The sequence below is a fragment of the Hemibagrus wyckioides genome, linkage group LG23, assembly GCF_019097595.1.
Source record: "Hemibagrus wyckioides isolate EC202008001 linkage group LG23, SWU_Hwy_1.0, whole genome shotgun sequence".
Taxonomy (NCBI): Eukaryota; Metazoa; Chordata; class Actinopteri; order Siluriformes; family Bagridae; genus Hemibagrus; species Hemibagrus wyckioides.
In genome coordinates this window covers 13,797,068-13,816,925 of record NC_080732.1, presented here as the reverse complement: position 1 = coordinate 13,816,925, position 19,858 = coordinate 13,797,068, and the positions used below count along the sequence as shown (strand labels likewise).

General features: G+C 40.1%; 1 protein-coding gene across 8 annotated transcripts in view; it reads right to left on the bottom strand.

Moving 5' to 3' along the window:
- The window catches only part of arhgap33 (Rho GTPase activating protein 33), a 47,025-nt gene that overhangs the window by 9,491 nt on the left and 17,676 nt on the right, over nucleotides 1-19,858 (bottom strand). For 5 of the 8 annotated variants that reach the window (XM_058376099.1, XM_058376102.1, XM_058376101.1 and 2 more), the window contains exons 3-17: nucleotides 18,646-18,683; nucleotides 16,734-16,825; nucleotides 13,116-13,200; nucleotides 9,817-9,903; nucleotides 9,515-9,652; nucleotides 9,208-9,300; nucleotides 8,432-8,554; nucleotides 6,502-6,579; nucleotides 4,564-4,645; nucleotides 4,408-4,476; nucleotides 2,434-2,583; nucleotides 2,249-2,351; nucleotides 776-920; nucleotides 561-643; nucleotides 242-349 (exon numbers count right to left, since the gene is read on the bottom strand). In XM_058376099.1, the coding sequence (XP_058232082.1) occupies nucleotides 242-349; nucleotides 561-643; nucleotides 776-920; nucleotides 2,249-2,351; nucleotides 2,434-2,583; nucleotides 4,408-4,476; nucleotides 4,564-4,645; nucleotides 6,502-6,579; nucleotides 8,432-8,554; nucleotides 9,208-9,300; nucleotides 9,515-9,652; nucleotides 9,817-9,903; nucleotides 13,116-13,200; nucleotides 16,734-16,825; nucleotides 18,646-18,683 (1,474 nt within the window). The remainder of the gene's footprint in view (nucleotides 1-241; nucleotides 350-560; nucleotides 644-775; nucleotides 921-2,248; nucleotides 2,352-2,433; nucleotides 2,584-4,407; nucleotides 4,477-4,563; nucleotides 4,646-6,501; nucleotides 6,580-8,431; nucleotides 8,555-9,207; nucleotides 9,301-9,514; nucleotides 9,653-9,816; nucleotides 9,904-13,115; nucleotides 13,201-16,733; nucleotides 16,826-18,645; nucleotides 18,684-19,858) is intronic. The other 3 variants (XM_058376106.1, XM_058376100.1, XM_058376105.1) reach the window with 1 other exon arrangement.

The window sequence follows — 19,858 nt, the reverse complement described above, 5'->3', positions numbered from 1 at the left end:
CTGATAGAAAGGTGTCAGAATACACAGTGCATGACGGGTCAGGGCTGTTTTGGCAGCAAAAGGGGGACCAACACAATAGCTGGTCATATTGTCATGTCTGATCTGCGTATATGTATAGTGTTTTAATTTTCTCCAGCTGATGTACAAATAAAAGTTAGTATTTTTATAAGCGGTTATTTTATGCACTCAACATTTTAAACCATGAGGTTAATATATGACACTGGATGCAGCAAATGTTTACCTAAGCAGGTTTGGAGCCCAGACGATGGCCAGGTTCTTAATATGCATGTTGGTCTCTTCACTGAAGGTGGCTAGACGGGCCAGGTGTTTTATGAGGTACTCTAGAGTCCTGAGAGACACGCACGTAATCATAGTCGTCATCATCATGGCATTTAAAATGATCCCTGAACTTATTTTCATGAATAACTAAATCTTGTAAATCAAGACATGATTCAAAACGTTTACAAAAATTGTAGTGAGGGATACACATTTCTCAAATCTACACAGCAGATTTATAAATTTCAAACCAGATGCTCTAAATTTCAGCACCGGCAATCTACCTGTAATGAGGAGGCGGAAGCTGCTGGATGACATCGTGCACTTTCACCATGCGCTCATCCTCAGTCATCTCCCCCATGCAATCCTACAAACCCAAACCCACACACAAACTGAGAACCAGCTAACTCGACTAGCAATTATACAGACCAGACATACAGTGACACTTGAACAGCAACTGATAAAAAAGTATTATTAAAAAATAAAAGTATAAACTCACAGCAAACTTGTCATAGAGCTGATAGGTGAGGAGAGGATTGGGCAGCTCTCTGAAGTAGAGCTTGCAGAGGGAGCCTACGCAGTGAATGTCCTGCATGTAGACGTCTTTCGTCAGGTCCGGAACATTCTCGCTGTCAAACTCGTGCCTGGACATAATGTAAAAGGAAATTAAAAAAGTCAGTTAAGAGTTAATTTTTGGAAGAAGTATCCCTAATCAAAATAGAACATATGCAGGGTGGGGAATGGGACTGATCCATTTTAATCATGTCTTGAATTTGGAGCCATGTGACTCATTAAGTAGGTGACCCATAACATGCACAGATATAAACACAAGAGTGACTGTGGGCTAATAACGACACACACAAATCAGGCATAACATTATGAGCACTGAGAGGTGAAGTGAATAACACTGATTATCTTCTCATCATGGCACCTGTTAGTGGGTGGGATATATTAGGCAGCAAGTGACCATTTTGTCCTCAAAGTTGATGTGTTAGAAGCAGGAAAAATGGGCAAGGGTAAGGATTTGAGCGACTTTGACAAGGGGCTAAATGTAATGGCTAGACGACTGGATCAGAGCATCTCCAAAACGGCAGCTCTTGCGGGGTGTTCCAGGTCTGCAGTGGTCAGTATCTATAAAAAGTATCCATTACGTCTTGTTACGTCTCCTTTGAGTCCTGTAGTTATCCTTTAAGTTCTGTATATTAAGTACTTAAAGGATCTGCTGCTATCATGTTGGTGCCAGATACAACAGCACACCTTCAGGGATCTAGTGGAGTCCATGCCTCGAAAGGTTTGTTATTAAAAGGGGGACCGATTAGGCAGGTGGTCATAATGTTATGCCTGATCAGTGTACATAAACATCATTGAACATAAAGAGCAGACATATTGTTTCTAAGCTTCGAATTCTTCAAACGTTTCATTTATGGTCAAAACGTTACCCTTTACATGGTCGAAATTTGAGAGGAAGAGTTCTGAAACCTTCCTGAACTGAAGTTGGTGTCTTATTTGCACGTCACTTACGATATGACACATCGTCACTGTCTCGACCTGACTGTTCACTGTCTTCTACATCAGTGGGGAAATAACACATATAGCTCTGTTCTAGTGGCAACATTTCTGGCCAATCAATTAAATGCCCTTTTCAGGTCATTTAGACATTTTAAAAGTTTGTCCACTGTTATCGGTACAGACTGTGTAAGTGCTCTTCTCTGTTTTGATGATGCAATGCCAGAGGAGTTTAATGGACCATTGATTATAAAACTAAACAGATTAGGCTTGTCTACTTCTAATCCGGCTCCTTATACACGGCTCCTTGATGTGATCTTTGCAAGCAGACAGCCAAGGCAAGGTTATAAAAACATTTCGATAAAATATACTTTTGTTTTCTTACAGAAGTGATGTCAAAGTATAAGAAATAAAACAATAAAATCTCTGTCAAGAGTTCAGCTGCGGTGATGACAGACAGACTCACCTCAGTTTCTGGATGTTGGATGAAATCCCAGAATGCCTGTAGATGCCGTCTACAATGCCGTGCTTCTCGATAAACTCCGAGCAGCTTTTTAGGACCTGTGGAACTGTGGAAGAATTTCAAACGAGTCTAAATATAACAATCTGAGCAATCTCAAAGTAATATTCGAAGCCTGCGTGTCTCTATACCGTCGTGTCCAGAGTTGAGAAGGTGCTCTCCCAGGTCGCAGCCGAAGACCCGCTCCTTCAGGATGCCCCTCTGCTTCAGCTTCTGCTTGCTGGGTCTGGATTTCATGAAGGCTCGCAGGAAACCCATCAGCTTGCCGTGCTTCTTGGAAACTGCCACAAGAGGGCGAGAGAAGAATAATAAAACAAACGTGCGCTCGTTTAGCTTTACAGCTCTCTAGATTGTAATGAAAAGTGACAGGGAAGGAGATGGCCGATTCGAAACATGCATAATGTCAGTGTTAGAAGACGTCTGTATACAACATAATGCCATTGTTACACACCTGATACCACAAATGCAGTGTTAATTCAGGTCAGACTTTGGTAGCTAAGGCGTTTGCAAAGCACAGTTAATAAGAAGATTTCCAACGGTGAATTAAAGCCATTTCATGTAGTCAGTGTTTGCTGACCCCCAGCATTTTTTGGGTGAAGAATCCCTTTGAGTGTGTGAGTAAGTGAGTATCAGTGGAATGAGTTTGAGAGATCGGGACTAAGATAAAACGACAAAAAATTGCTCATCTGAACAACAGCTTCTCATTTATACAGCGAGATGCCTGAGCAGAGGGAAACAGTCACGACGTTTCATAATGGTTGATGCCTACTCCACTCAGCCGCCCACTCCTGCTCTCCACGCAATCTGCTCGTTGTATAAATGGCTCAAAATTCTAGTTACACACTTCGCATTGGGTTTAAGGACAAAACGTTAGGGAAAGCTAGAGGAGAGCCTTGTTTTGCAACAGAATGAAGGAGTGTTAATTTCCACTCGAAAGGTGTTACCAGTGAGTCTTAGGAACCAAGGCTGAAAAACTGAGAGAGAAAGAGATACAGAGAAAGAAAGGAGGAAAAAATAAAAAATAAAAAGGACAGATGGTCTAAAGATACAGCACAATACTTAGAGAGAAGCAATATACACATCAATCAGAGTGGCTATTAACAAATGCATTGCAGTGCTAAAAGTGATGTGGATGGAGGCTTAGAGTGCTACAAGACATTTCTGGTGTCCATCAGACACCAAAAGACAAGGATATGTGAGGCTGGATATTCATAGATCTGCTTGCGGGGAGAGTTGGTCTGTATTGGGAAATGTATTTTGGGCTCAGAGTGGCAGAGAGATGTCGAACACTATGAAATTTCCATAATGCACACAAGAAAAACACAAATACAGGAGATGTGACGTCATCTTGATTAGATTTCCACTAGCGTACAGAAAAACTACGAAAAATGTCTTAAAAGTATCACTGCTGCACATCCAGACTGTGGGGGTGAGGCTTTGCTTTCTTATACATAAATATTAAGCTTAAACAAACTATGCGGCATGTTGTGAGTATTATATCATCGTATCAGTGATCTGATCTTTCAATGCAAAAAAAAAAAAAAAAAACACAACACACCCGTATGGCTAGAGTAACATCAAAACGTCAGATACTTCCGTTGTTCTCTATACACTGCTTGGAATCGTCATGAGGAAACATTTGCATTGTTTGCCTACACCTTTTTTCTGTTGCCACACTTGTTTATTGTTTGCTGAGAATATCCTGCTAGGGTGCATTTGCATGTGTCAAGTTCGGTGTGTCGTGGACACCGTATCAGATCTACAGTACTTGTGCGCAGAGTTAACGTTTCTTATCGGATCGTAGAGCGTTGTTGTGAAAGTCATTCGTCTTCGGTAACCTCTTTATCCGGGAGGTGGGAGGAAACCGAAGAACCCAGAGGAAACCCTTGTGGTTACAGGAAGTACGTGTGAAACTCCAAGCAGACAGGAATCCGAGCTAAGGAGAGAGAAATCTGGGACCCTTGGAGCTGTGAGGCAACACTACCTGCTGGCCCAAATGTCATTGTGTGTCTACTCTAAAACTATGTGCATGACTGAAGCCTTGACTAGATGAGCTATCGTAAAGTTATGGCCACATAAAAGGTACATATATATAGAAATCTTACCTGATGTGGGAGAAGGCGGACCAGGTGCACTGGCCACTCCAGGTCTAGAGTTGCCAGCATCACACTCTACTATAATAACAATAATAATGGCATTAAGTAATTACGAACAGATCATAGCATGTTAAAGATGGATGAATGAAGAATAGTGAGCAGTACCTATCTTGGCAGCGGGAGTGCTGACAGACTGAGGCATTTTCTCATTGATCAGCTCGACACACTCGCTGGGAAAAAAGCCAACCTGCAGGATAAAAGGAAAACGATCGAATCAGGAGCTGATCCCGCTTATTGGAACACTTAATCGAGTTAATATATTTAGATTAACAATGCATGAAGTGTGGTGGGGATCAGTCTGTAAAGGCTGCAAGGTTCGTTGCTTATTTATTTAGCGTTCACATTAAAAGCTTCAGCTTAGAGACTTAAGCTGTAGCTAATTGTTTTGTTGTTGTAAATAATGTCATATAAATCTGATCTTTTCAACCTTTATAATATCGCAACCAGCAAAATTTAAGTGAATTAAAAAAAGAAAGATAAAGATGTGAGGAGGAAACAAACAAAATAGAGATAGTTTCTATTATTTCCGACATGTACTGTATATGAAGGCAATAACCTGCTTGCATAAGTGTGTACACCCCTTAATACCTTAACACAAGCACCCTTTGCTTGTAATACAACACTCAGTCTTTCTGAATGAGTGTCTACTAAACTTAGATCTGGAGCCTTTTTGAGGAAGGGTGGAATTAAATAACAAATCATAAAAGCTATCGAATTGTGAAGGGGCCTCCTAAAAACACGTTCCTCTTCAGGTCAGGTCTGATCATCATCTTCTGAAGCCATTCCTTTCTGTTGACTTGGATTTGTGCTTTAACTCGTTATTAATTTTGTTTCTCCTGACTAACAGGGGCCTGCAGATTTTGTGCTAACATCAATTAGCATTTGGAGCGATCCTTGACTTCCTTAATCTCAGCTTGGAGACCCCAGTTCCAGCTGAAGAGAGGCAACCCCATAGTATGATACTCTGCTCTACCTTGGTTTCATCAGACTATAACACATTCTGCCACATGGTTCTTCAGTCTCGTCATCCTACTACAGTGCCCAGACATGTGCAGAACACACAAGATTGTTGATGTTTTCTTCTTGTCCTTCGGTCGTTTTTGGAAGAACGTCATGTTCTTTGTACCGTCACTATGATGCACCGCTTTCTCCGCAATGTTCCATGATAAATAGTCTAGAAATTTGTTCGTACCCGTTTCTGAAAATGAGATCCTGTCCATGATTTATGAGCTCTTTATAGACCACAGCTTTAACGGTCAAATGTCAGGAAACTTCCACCGAAACAGCTGATCTTTATTTGGGGTTCATCAGAATCGCTTGATTGATGAGATGTGTATGATAATTACTTCTAAATGGGATCGGTTCATTCTGAGCACAGTCAAATGCCCCATTATTAAAAGTGTGTGCACATGTATCCAAACTGGTAATTGCTGTTTTTCCTTTCATTTTCTTTGTTGGTTGCAAGATCACATTTAAACGGTTGGAAATAAGGTCTCATTTATCTTGGTTTTATTTTCTTACATCACAAAAACAATTTTTGCATACTTTTTTTTGTTTAACCTCGAAATACAGACATTCTTTAATGCAAATAAAAATATGAACTTGAAAAAATTAGAAAAGAGTTTCTAATTTGTGTATTAATTGGTAAAACTTGATCAAGGAGGATTTCTGGCGAAAACCTGTTTACACCATTTTAATAAACGAAAAATAAAAATGTAAGATTTTTTATTGTATAGTTATCACTTCCTTCCGATCCATTATCTTTAAAGCTTGCTTGTATAATGATATTATAAATACTGAGACCAAACTCCGTTACAACAGGTTATAAAATCACGTTTACAGCCTTCAATAAATTTTATTAGTCTTAGACAAATATACACATCATATTTTAACTAATAATGTTAACACTTAAGTATATAAACTAAACCTCCTCTAGGTCAAGTTTATATTATAATATTAACCACGAAGGCTTTATGCACACAATAATTTGTGTTACGGTTCTATTATGTGTGATCTTATGATATAAATGCTTTAAGCTGGTACCTGAAAGCCATGTTTTCCTCTCCACCAGGTGGTCTCCTCTTTGGGTGGCATATCAATCACAGACAAAATATCACCGACCTTCAAAACCAGACAAAAAGCGCCAGTTAGAGTTGTTTAGGTTATAGGTGAATGTTTGCGCTTCAGCTAGAACATCAACTACAAACTGATAATCAAGTCGAGACGCTATTTGTAAACTAGCAGGCCAGAATTTGTACATCTACATGTGTGGTGTAAACAAATCATACAAGCGTCTCTACATGTGAGTTTCGCAATGTCTATATGCCTGGATGTGTAGCTTTGTAGACAAAACACTATATTGAACTATCCAGCCACAACAGCTGTGAGCTGATCCAAAATACTCTTCACACTACACGCCCGGTCCTGCCCGGGAACTTCTCCCTGACCCAGATAAGGAATTAAGCAACAAAAAAAAAAAGTAGTGTCCACTTCTCTCCAGTTAGTGACAGGAGGAGAGTTTTAAGCAGGATAGGAAAAGAAGTAGACAAGGACGGATTAAACAGGGGGGGGGGGGGGATTCAGAGAGTATGGGAAGAAAAATGTACAAAAAGTATTCAGAGGAAGAATATGCAAAATAATAAGCCTGAGACAGAGGTGGTTAAAGAGACAAAAAGAGGAGAGAGAGTAGATAGAAGAGACACAGTGATGAGTGAGTGACAGACAGACAGATACAGAGGAAAGAGAGAGTAAAAGACAAAGGAGAAAGTGAGAGAGTTGGAGGAGTAGGCAGATAAGCAGACAGACAGACAGACTAGAGGAAAGAAAGATACAAAGAGAGAGAGTAAAAGAATAAGAGAAAGGAGAAAGTGAGAGTGTTGGAGTAGTTAGAAAGACAGACAGACAGAGACAGAAGTGGTGAGAGAGAGAGAGAGAGAGAGAGAGAAGAAAATAAGAGAGTTGGAGTAGTTGACACACAGAAAGAGACAGACAAAGACGAAAGAAAGATACAAAGAGAGAGTAAAAGAATGAGAGAAAGGAGAAAGTGAGAGAGTTGGAGTAGTAGACAGACAGACAGAGAGAGTAGAGAAAAGAGAGATACAAAGAGAGAGAGTAAAAGAATGAGAGAAGGGAGAATAAGAGAAAGGAGAAAGTGAGAGAGTTGGAGTAGTCAGACAGACAGACAGAAGAAGTATACGTAAGAGACAGACAGAGAGCAAAAGTGAGAAAAAGACAGAGCAGAAAAAAGCACAAGTGTGAGACAGAGACATAGACAGAGAGAGAAAAAGACAAGAGGCAAAAGAAAGGCTGATGCAGGGAGATAAAGACAGAAAGAATGACATATTGAGACACAAAGGAAAAAGAAAGAGTCAGGAAAAAGTAATAGTGAGTCAGAAAGAAAGACAGGCAGGCAGAAATGTAGCAGGTGAGAGAAAGTGAGAGAGAGAGAGAGAGAGTGAGAGAATTAAAAAAAAAAAAAAAGAGAAAAAGTCCTAAATGTGCCAGGTGACCCTGTTCTTTGGCCCAGAAAGAGCCACTATATAGAGCAGAGACTGGGGAGGGAACAGGAATAAAGCGGATGAGAGGAAGATGATGGTTATGACGAGAAGAAAAAGAAGAGGAGGAGTGTGACAGAACAGTGTGGAAGTGAAGAATCAGGCCGGGGCACGGGCACTGAAAGGCATCTTGCCCGGTACCTGGGAAGAAAATGCGAAACGTTTTCACATTTTTAGCAACAGGCCAAGTTTCATAATTACGGTTCTAACAATATTCTGGAGTCAAGCATAAAAAAATATCATGACAAGAATTGCTGAAGTCATCATTTTATCCTGTCTTGACTCACATGTCCATTTTTTTCTGGCATTTCTTCAGATATTCTCGGTAAATGGAATTGACTCTAGTATATAAACGCTACTCAGTTTCCTCTGGATCGATCCTAACAGAATTAAACGGAGTCTCCGACATGCACGTTTACCTCGATAGAAATCTCGTCACTGGCTTGGGCTGTGTAGCGCTTGATGACGTGTGCTGCTGCGATTGCTGGGACGTTTAAAGACGCCTCTTCCTTCAGCAGAAAACGATTGCCATGATTGTCGATCTGAAAGACACCGATCACAACTTTATATACACGTGATCTGTCTACAAGAGATGAGCTAAATGCTATAGCACATTACCACAAAAAAAATGCTTTTTCACTGTTATAATAAAATACATGTTTAGATTTGAGCATAGATGACAGGATACCAAAAGACCTTTTCAAGGCCTTAAGTTGATCTAAAAATATACAGCGTGGAAAGTATGGAGATCCTGGATATCTTCTTTTCTCCAAATCCCTCTATAAGGAAAAGACCTAAAACCAGACACACTTACATCAACTGATGACTTGAGGTGTGTGATTGTTTTGCCAATGTGTTTAAATAGCTGCTTCATTTTTTTGTATTTCATGTAGAATATTTCGTATTTTTGTATTATTATTATTTTGAAAGTTTTTAAGGCTACCTTGACCAGGTCTCTCCTGTAAAAGAATTTTTTTAGTCACAATTGGACTTCTAAATTGATAATAAAGGTAAATAATAATAATAATAATAATAATAATAATAATAATTGGTGGCACTTTGATTTGTACTACAGCCTGACTGTTACTGAAACCGGAGACTCCTTCTATAAATGCTACACAAGCGTCTCTCTTCAACAACCTGCAACAATAAACTACTGCTCATGTTATTGTCCAGATCAGTATGATTGCCTCACCTCCATCCAGGTGAGCACAGGCCCACAGTTCAGCTTACTGTCCACGATCACGGTGAGACGGCTCAGGTACTCGGAGAGCATGGGGGTGAAGAGCTGAAGACCAGAGAGAGAGGCAAACATTTGTATAAATATAGCCATGAGAAAGAAAAGACATGCAATAGTAATATATTCATATATGTATGAATAGATATATAGTCATATTTATCTCGGTAGACCGAACACTGATGGTGTACAACTTGGCCTATATAACGGTCAGTACTAGGAGAAGCATAATAAAGGGGAGAGAAATGGTGCCATCTGTTCACACCTCCACTCTGTCCCCGATCTCAGTGAGTGACGGCAGGGGCAGGAGCTGGGAGTAGCGCCGGTCATAGATGCACTGGTGCAGGTGAGCGTCCAGGTTGCGAAACTCCTCGTACGTGCGGCGTACCGTCCACATCTTACCCTTTATACGGAGAAAAGGAAGGGGTTTAGAAAAATAGTGTACAGTAAAGATAGAGAACCAGACAAGTGTGAATAAATGGGCGTGGCTAACAGAGTGAGGGTAAACAAAAAGCTGAGCTGCTTAGATATTATTGCTAAATAAACAGCATGTACTTCAGCTCTCACCTGGCAGGAGACCTGCACGAGGAAGATGAGGTCTTTGGCATTGGCTGAGCTCCAGTTAGCATCACTTTGTTCGCTAGCAAACTGAAGCTGGGGAGGACACACACACACAATTTTAATTTCTTTTCATTTGCGGTAACCTTTCGGAGTACAAGTGTCTCTGAAAATCAAAAGTCAGTTAGAGGAAATAGGAAGATCCCTACAAACAACATCACGTACGGCATCTGTTTCACATCCTTCTGGCCCTTATCGGCTTCCTCTTAATTACCCAAGCCTCTGTATCACTCAGATAGATTTTTTTTTATTCTGATTTTATCGAAACCACACTATGGACTGGCATTATGTCTGAATTACAATGCATCGTGATCCTACACGTCTAGAGAATTCCTGGACCTGAGACAAAAAAATAAAAATACCATCCTCCTGAGTGGGAACATAACTGTAGCATGCACTCGGAAAAAAAAAACAAAAAAAACAACAGAGTGGTGGAATCCCCCGCACTGAATTCGAGTAGAAAGTGGCAGTCATTGTGACGCAGGGCACACGGAGTGAACAAGGGCGACCCAGTCAAACGTTTCCTCAAACACTCTGCTCTGGCCTGCTGGGGGTAACAGGAGAAGCCAGTGAGGTGGAGAGAACTGAGGCAAACTGTTTTGAAGTGAGAAGAGAAGATGCTGGAGGAGAAGAAAAGAGGCATAAAGTAAATGTGACGAGACGCGATGATGAGAAATGACAAGGGGAGGATGAGAAGTGACAGGAAGATACGGAACTGGAGGAGAAGTGGAGAGAAGAGACGAGAATAAAGCAGAAGAAAAAGATGAAGAGATGAGAAAAGGTAAGAAGAGACAAGGCAAGATGAGAAATTAAGGAATTTGAGGAGAAGTGGAGAGAAGAGACGAGATGAACAAAGACATGAATAAGGAAGAAGAAGAAAGGCAAGAAGAGATGAGACGAGAAGATAAGGAACTAGAGGAGAAGTGGAGAGAAAATGAGCAAGCAAGACTAGAAGAAGAAGAAGAAGAAAGGCAAGAAGAGATGAGACGAGTAGATAAGGAATTAGAGAAGTAGCGAGAATAGATGAGATGCAATGAGCAAGAAGAGACGACACAGGACGAGACGAGAAGAGGCAAGAAGGCAAAAGAGACGAGAGATGACACGATGAGAGAAGAAATGACGAGAATATTTGAGACGAGCAGAGACGAGTCTAGAAAAGAAGAAACAGAAGAGATGAGAAAGATGAGACGAGACAAGGAGAAAAGAAATCGGACAAGTGACAGGAACGAATCAGAAGAAACAAAACGAGATGAGAAGAAGCAGCAAAAGAAGAATGGATGAAAAGAGCAGAGAGAAGACGAGGAAGAGGACAGAAATAATCCTGAACCAGGACTGGGATCTCGGTTACACACTGAGATCCTTGATTTCTCTCGTTTGATTCATGACTGATTAGCACAATTTCCTAGTCTAGTCGTCTAGTCATTTTACACAAATAGTATCTTGAAAGAATAAACGCTTATGTTCTGCTTTAAATACGGTTCAGTGGAACTGAAAATACACGTTTTATCAAATTAAAACTGCATATGAAAGTTAAAGTGCAAAATATGAGAGTTAAAAACAATAGAGATCACGTGTGTGTGCATGCATGTGTGTGTGTGTGTCCATCCACAGTGTCTCCACATTTGAAATCATGATACAGACTTCCGAGCAAGAAAAGGCCTTCATCCTAAATGGTGGAGAAAGAAAGACACGGACGGCTGATTTTCCTCTTCAATGCAGTGTGTGTGTGTGTGTGTGTGTGTGTGTGTGTGTCAGACACAATGTGCATCAGCCTTGACGATGTTCCTCCTCTACATTGCAGTGCAGTCTCCTCACTGAACCCCCTCCACATTAAGCCTCTAGCCTTGACATATCTTCTCACACACACACACACACACACACACACCCTAATGCTAGACTAACCCTAACCTAAAGAGCAATTTGAGTATTATAAAAGTGACAAAAACTAAATTTCAGTCTGCAAAGAGGCTTGGAAATGCGCCATGCAGTGAGACAGTATGTATATTTATGGAAAGTGCAGACTAACATTCTATATTCAGATACCAGTCTGACACGTCAACGTAAACGTGTGCTGTGTGCTGTGGAGGAGGACGGAAGCACGACCCACGTCACAAATGATCGTCTGCAGTGTTCGGAAATTCTATCTTTCTACCTGAGAGAAGACCTTTACAGCTCCTGGATGAAAGAAGTGAACTCCACCCTCTTTAAGACATTAAATACATTTCTATTAAAATATGAAGGAGATCTTAAACAATAAGGATTAACAGTCAGGATAGTGCTTATGGTTATGGAATTGTCTTAGCTAGACTAGTTAAGTTGTCTTTGTCACGTATACATTACTGCACAGTGAAATTCTGTCTTCGCATATCCCATCCTTGGGGGGTTGGGGTCAGAGAGCAGGGTCAGCCATGATGCAGTGCCCCTGGAGCAGAATGGGGTTAAGGGCCTTGCTCAAGGGCCCAAAAGCGACAGCTTGGCGGTGCTGGCGCTTAAACCCTGATCTTCCAGTCAATGACCCAGAGCCTTAACCGCTTGAGCTACCAACGATCTTATATGTTATATGGTGATTTTATCACTGTAAATCACCAATCACTGTAGTAGGCGTTCCCACCACTGGTTGCCATGGTAATAATCAGGGGGTGGTGCATATAATGTTCCAAATCAGTTTTCTTGGTGTTAAAATGAAACATTCAAGTTGATCCATATTTATATAAAGGTCAACTTTTCTAAAAAATATGTCGCGTCACTGGACACGCCCACATAACAGTGCAAAACAAAACCTGCTAATATCTGTATGATATAATGATGTATGATCTGTTTGAAATATTTATATTTTCCTGTAAAGCTGCTTTGAAACAGTGCCCTATACAAAAACTATATATAGTTACATATTTTATATAGTGCCCTATATAAAAGCTTTACACAAATAAAACACAAGATGTGTGAAGGAACTGGTCGCAGCTCGTAAGAGAATATGTACGAAATGAACACTCAGTATATTCAACTCGCAGATGTCATAAAAACAAAACATAAAAATAAATAAAGTGATCGATCAGAGAATCCACAGTGTATTAGTTTAGCTCACAGGCAGCACAGGCTCATGGGCAGAGGTGGAAGTAGTTGAGCTGCAGCCCACAAAACCATCACACAGACCGCATATCACTGAGCGCTAAAGAAAGCTGTGAAACCAAAGTTCTGACGCTTTGACGTGCTATAGATATCGACTTATAACGGCTATTAAAGCTTACCTCGATGGAACCAAAGTCGACGTTGTCATAGTGAAAGTGGGCACAGTCAGTGAGCTTTGGGAAGTGGCCTTTGGCGACAGACAGCCTGAGATCGAAATCAGAGAAGAAATGGTCAATAAAAAAACACAGCGACTAAGCACGCAGTCCTTGAGGGACTTCTTGTATATTAAAAAGGCTAGAAAATATTTTATTCCAGAACTTTCCATCAAAAAAATCACATTAAATCCATCCGACATGATTTTTATTAGTTTAGTCACATTTAATTCAACTGACCAATAGCTTTAAGAAATCATTAATAAATATATTAACTTTGATAATAGCAGATTAAATTTTCCTTCACAAAAATTTCACAGACCCCATTTTATAGCAAACCAACGCTATAGAAACTGCCATGATAGTTTTTTCCGCAATCTAAATAAACATCTTAGTTGAAATATTCCAGAAGTGTCTCTCAAGGTACGTCCCAAATCGCATACTTATGCGCTATTCGGTATAAATAGTGTGAGTAGTGTGTTTACGCTGAAAATTCCAACAAGAACACGTGCGTTTCAAGTACCCGGATGATGCACTCATTCAACCGGTGAGGAAAAAAAAAAAAAAGTGTGGAATGTTGGACGGTTCATGCGCCCAACACTCGCATCTGTGCTAATCTAGAGGAAGAGGGGCGGGGCTAACAGATGCCGACAATGGATGAGAACGTTTCTGAGGATGGCTGATGACACTCTGGTGGACAAGATGTTTTATAAAATGTCTTAAATTAGTCCATTTTTAACATATTAAAAATTCAGCATATTCTGCTAAAGGTACTGTAGCGGTGTTGCATTACATGTGTCTCTTTAGTAAAAAGGTTAAGTGTTCTGGATGGATGTACTTTCTTTTGGGATACATAAAGGAGCTTCACAAAGCCATAAAAACATCCATTTATCTATCCATTTTCTGTAGCACTTATCTTATACAGGGTCACAGGGACTCTTGGGACTCGGAGCACAAGGCAGGGGTCACCCTGGGCAGGATGGCAACCCATTAAAGCGTAAATTACATCAAGAGCTTAAAACATTTGTTCTGCTTAATGATTTTTAGGAATACAAGCTCATCCTTTTTCCAAGCCCTTCTGAAAATCGCAAACAAAAAGTCTCTTGAATAAGCCGTAATATAGAGCTTTAATCTATAAAAGTTTCGTACCGCATCGGATAGCTGGTTTAACTTCTCAGTTACTTGTACACAGGGGTCTGTGATTTTTTTTTTTAACTTTACTTTTAGCTACTGTTATCAAAGTTAGTAAATTTTATATACAAGTTATATTCAGTGTAACTGCCACCTCGGATAAATAAGTGAAACAAAACTTAATACATATACACTGATCAGGCATAACATTATGAACACTGACAGGTGCCATGAATAACACTGATGATCTCCTCATCATGGCACATTAGTGGGTGGGATATATTAGGCAGCAAGTGAACATTTTGTCCTCAAAGTTGGTGTTAGTAACAGGAAAAATGGGCAAGCATAAGGATTTGAGCGAGTTTGACAAGGGCCAAATTGTGGCTAGACGACTGGATCAGAGCATCTTGTGGGGTGTTTCCGGTCTGCAGTGGTCAGTATCTATCAAAAGTGGTGAATGATGGACGTGGGGAGCGAAGGCTGGCCCGTGTGGTCCGATCAAATTGCTGCAGAGGTTAATGCTGGTTCTGATAGGTGTCAGAATACACAGTGCATGACTGGTCAGGGCTGTTTTGGCAGCAAAAAGGGGACCAACACAATATTAGGCAGGTGGTCATAATGTTAGGCCTGGTCTATGTATATATTTCTACCATCACTTATGTTCCACAAGATTAAATATGTCAATAAATGAAAAACGTATGACATGTTAATCGATAATAAATAAAAAAAATTGTATCTGTTGGCAGTTTGCTATGGTAAAAACACTAGGGAAAAAAACTGTGGGATTACATTTAAATGATCAGTCAGTGTATTATGTGCCATATTACCTAGCTGGCTATGGTTTAAAAAAATAATCATTGCATGATAAAGTTCATATGAACTCATGCTCACACAAGCCCTTCAGTATCAACATGAATACTAGACTGGAACTGAGTCATGATGCTGTGTGTGAGATTTGCATACTCCTATCGGTTCTGTAAAAGGAAGTGAAACCAAAAACGCTTCCTGTTTTAGAATTCAGAGCAGCTCATTGGGGAGGAGATCGGTTTAGATTCAGTATGCATGCAGCTAACCCTGGACACAGGCTGTCACTCAGCAGCTACAGTTTGAAACGTTCTGTTAGAGATTAATAAGCTTTTACTTTTTCACTGATGCAGAATAGCAATGAAATATGGAAATCTGAATCGTTCGGATCTCCTGGGTCTGACCGGTCGCTCTCAGATCCTAATAAGTGGGAACTCGGAATTACACGGATCTGCAGCTCGGCATGTCCGAGCCTCCATGAATGCTTGTTGTTAGCAACAATCTAGGCGGCTAACAATAGAGTTTATGACGCATTTATTTTCTCAGAACAGCTTGTGCCAATGTCAAGTGTCTGTACATCAAAAGAAAAACTCCAAATAGTGAAGTGATATTTGAGTTGCTGCTGACAGAGCGAGCTGCCATGTTTTTCAGCTTTCCAGTTTCTGAGTTTGCTGAAGTTGAACGCAGCATTAGTGTCAGTAAAAAAAAAAGGTTGGAATAAAAACGTGATCTTCAAATCAGCTTCCTAAACCGTGACGAGTTTTAAATGATTTCATCCTCTAAAAATAATAATAATTAATGCGGGAACAGACAGAAAACGAGTTTGTGAAGTAAATTAGCCTCGAGGATATAAAGTGGCAGTAAAGTTGCTCAGCTTTTCATATTTGCCTGACTTTCATGAATATAGTAGTTAAAAACAATGCCAAATAAATACCCAAATTATACACATTAATCAAATGTGGCGAAATGCAGACGAAATACTTTACTCGTCTTTTAACGTGACCAATTTCAAAAGGCCATTTTTGGGAATAACAAAAAATTATGATTTCCTTGTGTGGATGAAATTACGAAAATTAAATCGCACTCCGCATTTACTTGAAATAACTTAAAGATCTGTAATGTAAATTAACTTCTTGGATGGCTTTAGTGTACATGGAACACGTGCTGATTCTGTTCTGCTGAATCGTGTGTTTACATGCCAATTATTCTTCTATTTAACAAATTATTAAAAGGATTAAATCTGACAGAAATTTAATTCAGCCTCAATTGGTTTCCTCTACACCAGATAAGATTTTATTAAAATTATTAACAAATTATTAGGCTATATATAGACGATACTACGAGTGTTTAATTAGAACGATAAAACTTTTTGCAATTTTCTAAGCAGATTATATACCGTATATATAAAAAGTCATTTCCAACATCTCCGAAAATGTATTAAATATTTTTCTATTTACTTGCCTAAACACCTATTCCTTGGTAAGATTTTCAAAAATGTAAAACTTTAATAAGTTTGATTAGGTAAGATAAGAAATCTGGTTTTTGGTTCGATAGACTGGTTAAATGTGTCAGATAGATTAAAAAACCCTTCTGTTTAAAAACAGTTCCTGGAGCCCGAAAGCGACTCAACGTTACGTCACAGTTTCTCACCTTTTGCTCATCTTCCCCTTCAAGTTGGCAGAGGTGCCAATGGAGCGGGTGGCGGCCTCCCCAGAACTGTCCAGATTATCTGTGCTCCGAGCCTGGTTAGAGGAAAAAAAAGGACACGGGTACATCAGATACGTTGGCCAGAAGAGTTTACTCTCACTGCATGCCAGTGTACGGTTGTGTAAGTTCTTCACAATCACACACGTGCACTTCCTCTTGAACATTACCTGCTGAGGAAATTCAGTATGTTAAGGCCATTGTCAGAGTCATTAACTTCTCCTTAACTCTTTTTTTGAGAGAGAGAGAGAGAGAACAAACTACAATTCCCATATTGTTAGAATCACTCTAACTGGATTTGCTCTCCTGGGAAGTGTGGGCTATTTTACTTCCTCTGTTTCAAGTCGGCCACAGTAGCACAGATTTGGTAGTTTGGTAGGCGTCTGGATCGCAGCGGGAAAGGTTCTAGCACAGGAGAAAAATCGGCTTGTGGGATGTTTGATCGAGGGAGAAAGATCATCGGCTGGGGGTTAGGCTGCATCAAAGGGTAAAACATTGATGAGGAAAATCTTAGCAGGCAGAGAGAGAGAGAGAGAGAGAGAGAGAGAGAGAGTGTAAGAAAGATAAAATCATTTTACCGCACAAAAAAACTACACTGGTAGATAAGACGTCTAAACAGATGTGAACCAACCACCAATAAGAAAACAGTGAGAGTGCTTAACTTATATCCTTTTTTTGCGCTGACCAATGAGACTACAGTCCCACCCACTTGGCATATATCTTCTTGTCTTCTATCAAGACAAACATTTACCTACTTTACAAAAAGTTTGATATGAAAGTAAGCGCTGCTGGAAGAAATGCGTCCTTTCCCCTTCAGTGAACTGTCATTTTGTGTTAAGTTTGATGCTGCTGTAGCTGAAAAAGCAGCTCTTGGTTTTCCTTTATGGTGTGTGATTCTGGCTTTTGGCTTCAACTAGGTATTCATAAATCTTGTATCTAAAATCAGCTTAACGTTTAGGTTGAATTTTTCGCCCTCCTTTTGTACCGGACGGCTCGTAGAAAAATGCAGCCCGACTTATGCGATGTGTTTGCCAGCTGTTTTGGTTCACACCCGAGTGCAATTCGAAACAAATAGAACTAAAAGGAAACATCACTAGGATTTTATTCAAATGGATTACAAGGTGCATATGTGAAAGCACCCTGTATAGTATAATGAAGAATTCAAATGCACCCGTATAATAAAACGACGAGATTTTATCAGTCGACTTTATTGATATTGACTTTTCTAAGTCCCCATGATACACAGGGCTTGGGTATTGTGATGCATCACAAAAAAACCGTTATTGACACATATCTCAAATGTTGCGTCACACCATGTCACGTACTTCGAGATCGAGCAGACTTTAAGCAGCTGATTCAAGCGTTGCTCAGTTTGAGATCAGCTCAGGGGCGACAGGATTAGAGCGTGGCTTGCTGAGCCTTGCGCAGACCGCACACGAGGCATTACTCTATTCTTGCCAAAGGAAATGCATCAGTAGTGTTGCGTTATGACTTTTAGAGCACGCTCATTCCGGTTCTGGTAAGGCTGCTCGGGCTAAGTTGTGTTGCAGGGGCTAATTTGACGTTGTGAAGTTTCACCCACATGCCACTATTTGAGAAACAACACTGTCTGACATGTTTATGGATGTTTTGCGCAAACCCCTCAGGGTACCGGCAGCTCTAATGCAAACGCTCACTTCACTCAGTCCAGTCACTGGAGCATTCTGACAGAAGATTTTTTTTAAGCCTTAAGCAGCAGAATCAAATTATTAGCAAAAAGGAAGCTCATATAAAAGCCAGTTATATCTGAAAGCTGATTGGTTGAGCCAAAAATTCAAGGGACACAACAGGAAAAGGAAGAAATACCTGTCTCACTTACCGGTAAAGCCAACTGAATCGCTCTGGGCAAGGAGAAACCTTTAGAGATGGTCAATAAAAAGGTTACGTCTTTCATTAAAAGGGCTTAGTGACATTTAGCCACATTGCAATTAAGCAACGGTAAGCTGGACAGTTGCCACTCCTTCAGATTTGTACAGTTTAGTCATAAAAGCTGCACATCAAGCATTTTCCAAGTGCATCCCGGGTTCTAGTCAGTCCAGTTTATGCTTCAGGGAAAACCACAAATTACCAGTCTCAACATATCCAAAGGTAAAGCCATTATAGCTGTTGATGCATGTAACACAATAAAACCGGCTTACTGGCTTTTCAGCCACAGCTGAAGCCTTTAATTTTGTCATTCATGAGCAGTTTAACTGGCTTGCATTACATTGTTATTATTTTCACTCGAACGGAAGCAGAACAGGTTGTAGGGGCAACATCTATCCCACAAATACGAATCTCTTTCACTTCCAGATCTTTAGTCCCCTGTGCAATATTCCAGATCATGGACTTATAAGGCTGAAAGCTTCTGGATGATAGAAGCACAGCTGTAAGTTTCTCTCTAAAAATGGCACTGATCTTCTTGAATATAATGCAAAGCTAATCACGTTTATTCCTGTTTCACTGTGGCTCTAGCAACAGCTGAGGTAAGAGTACTCACAAGAGAGACAATCAATTCCAGCATGGCAGCATGCCAAAATCTATAAAATTGTGCAGAAATTCTATGGTTACATTTGGCTTTTTTGAATTCATGGCTTGGAAAAAAAATGGCGATTAAGTCATATAGTGATTTAGGAGCTCATATACACACTGGAGCAAAATCTTGTATTGAACCTAAAATGAGTTTTTAAAGACCACACAAAATGATGTGGTGGCTCAGTGGTTAAAACTCTGGGGTTGATCAGAAGGTCATGGGTTCAAGCCCCTGGCATCACTTCAGCAAAGCCCTTAACCCTCTCTCTAAAGGTGCTGTATGTTTCTGACATACCAAGCTAGGATATGAGGAAGTAAATTCACTTTGTAGTAGGATATATGCGACAAAGGCTGCTTCTTCTTCTACTTCTTCAAAACTCTGATTCACGGTTCAGTTCTCAAATTCACTTTACTAAATTCATGTCAAGCCTCATGGGAACCATTTTGCCAAATGGTGCCTATTAATGCGCATGGAATATCCCACATCTGTGCACTGGAACAGGGGACATTTTGCTTAGCAT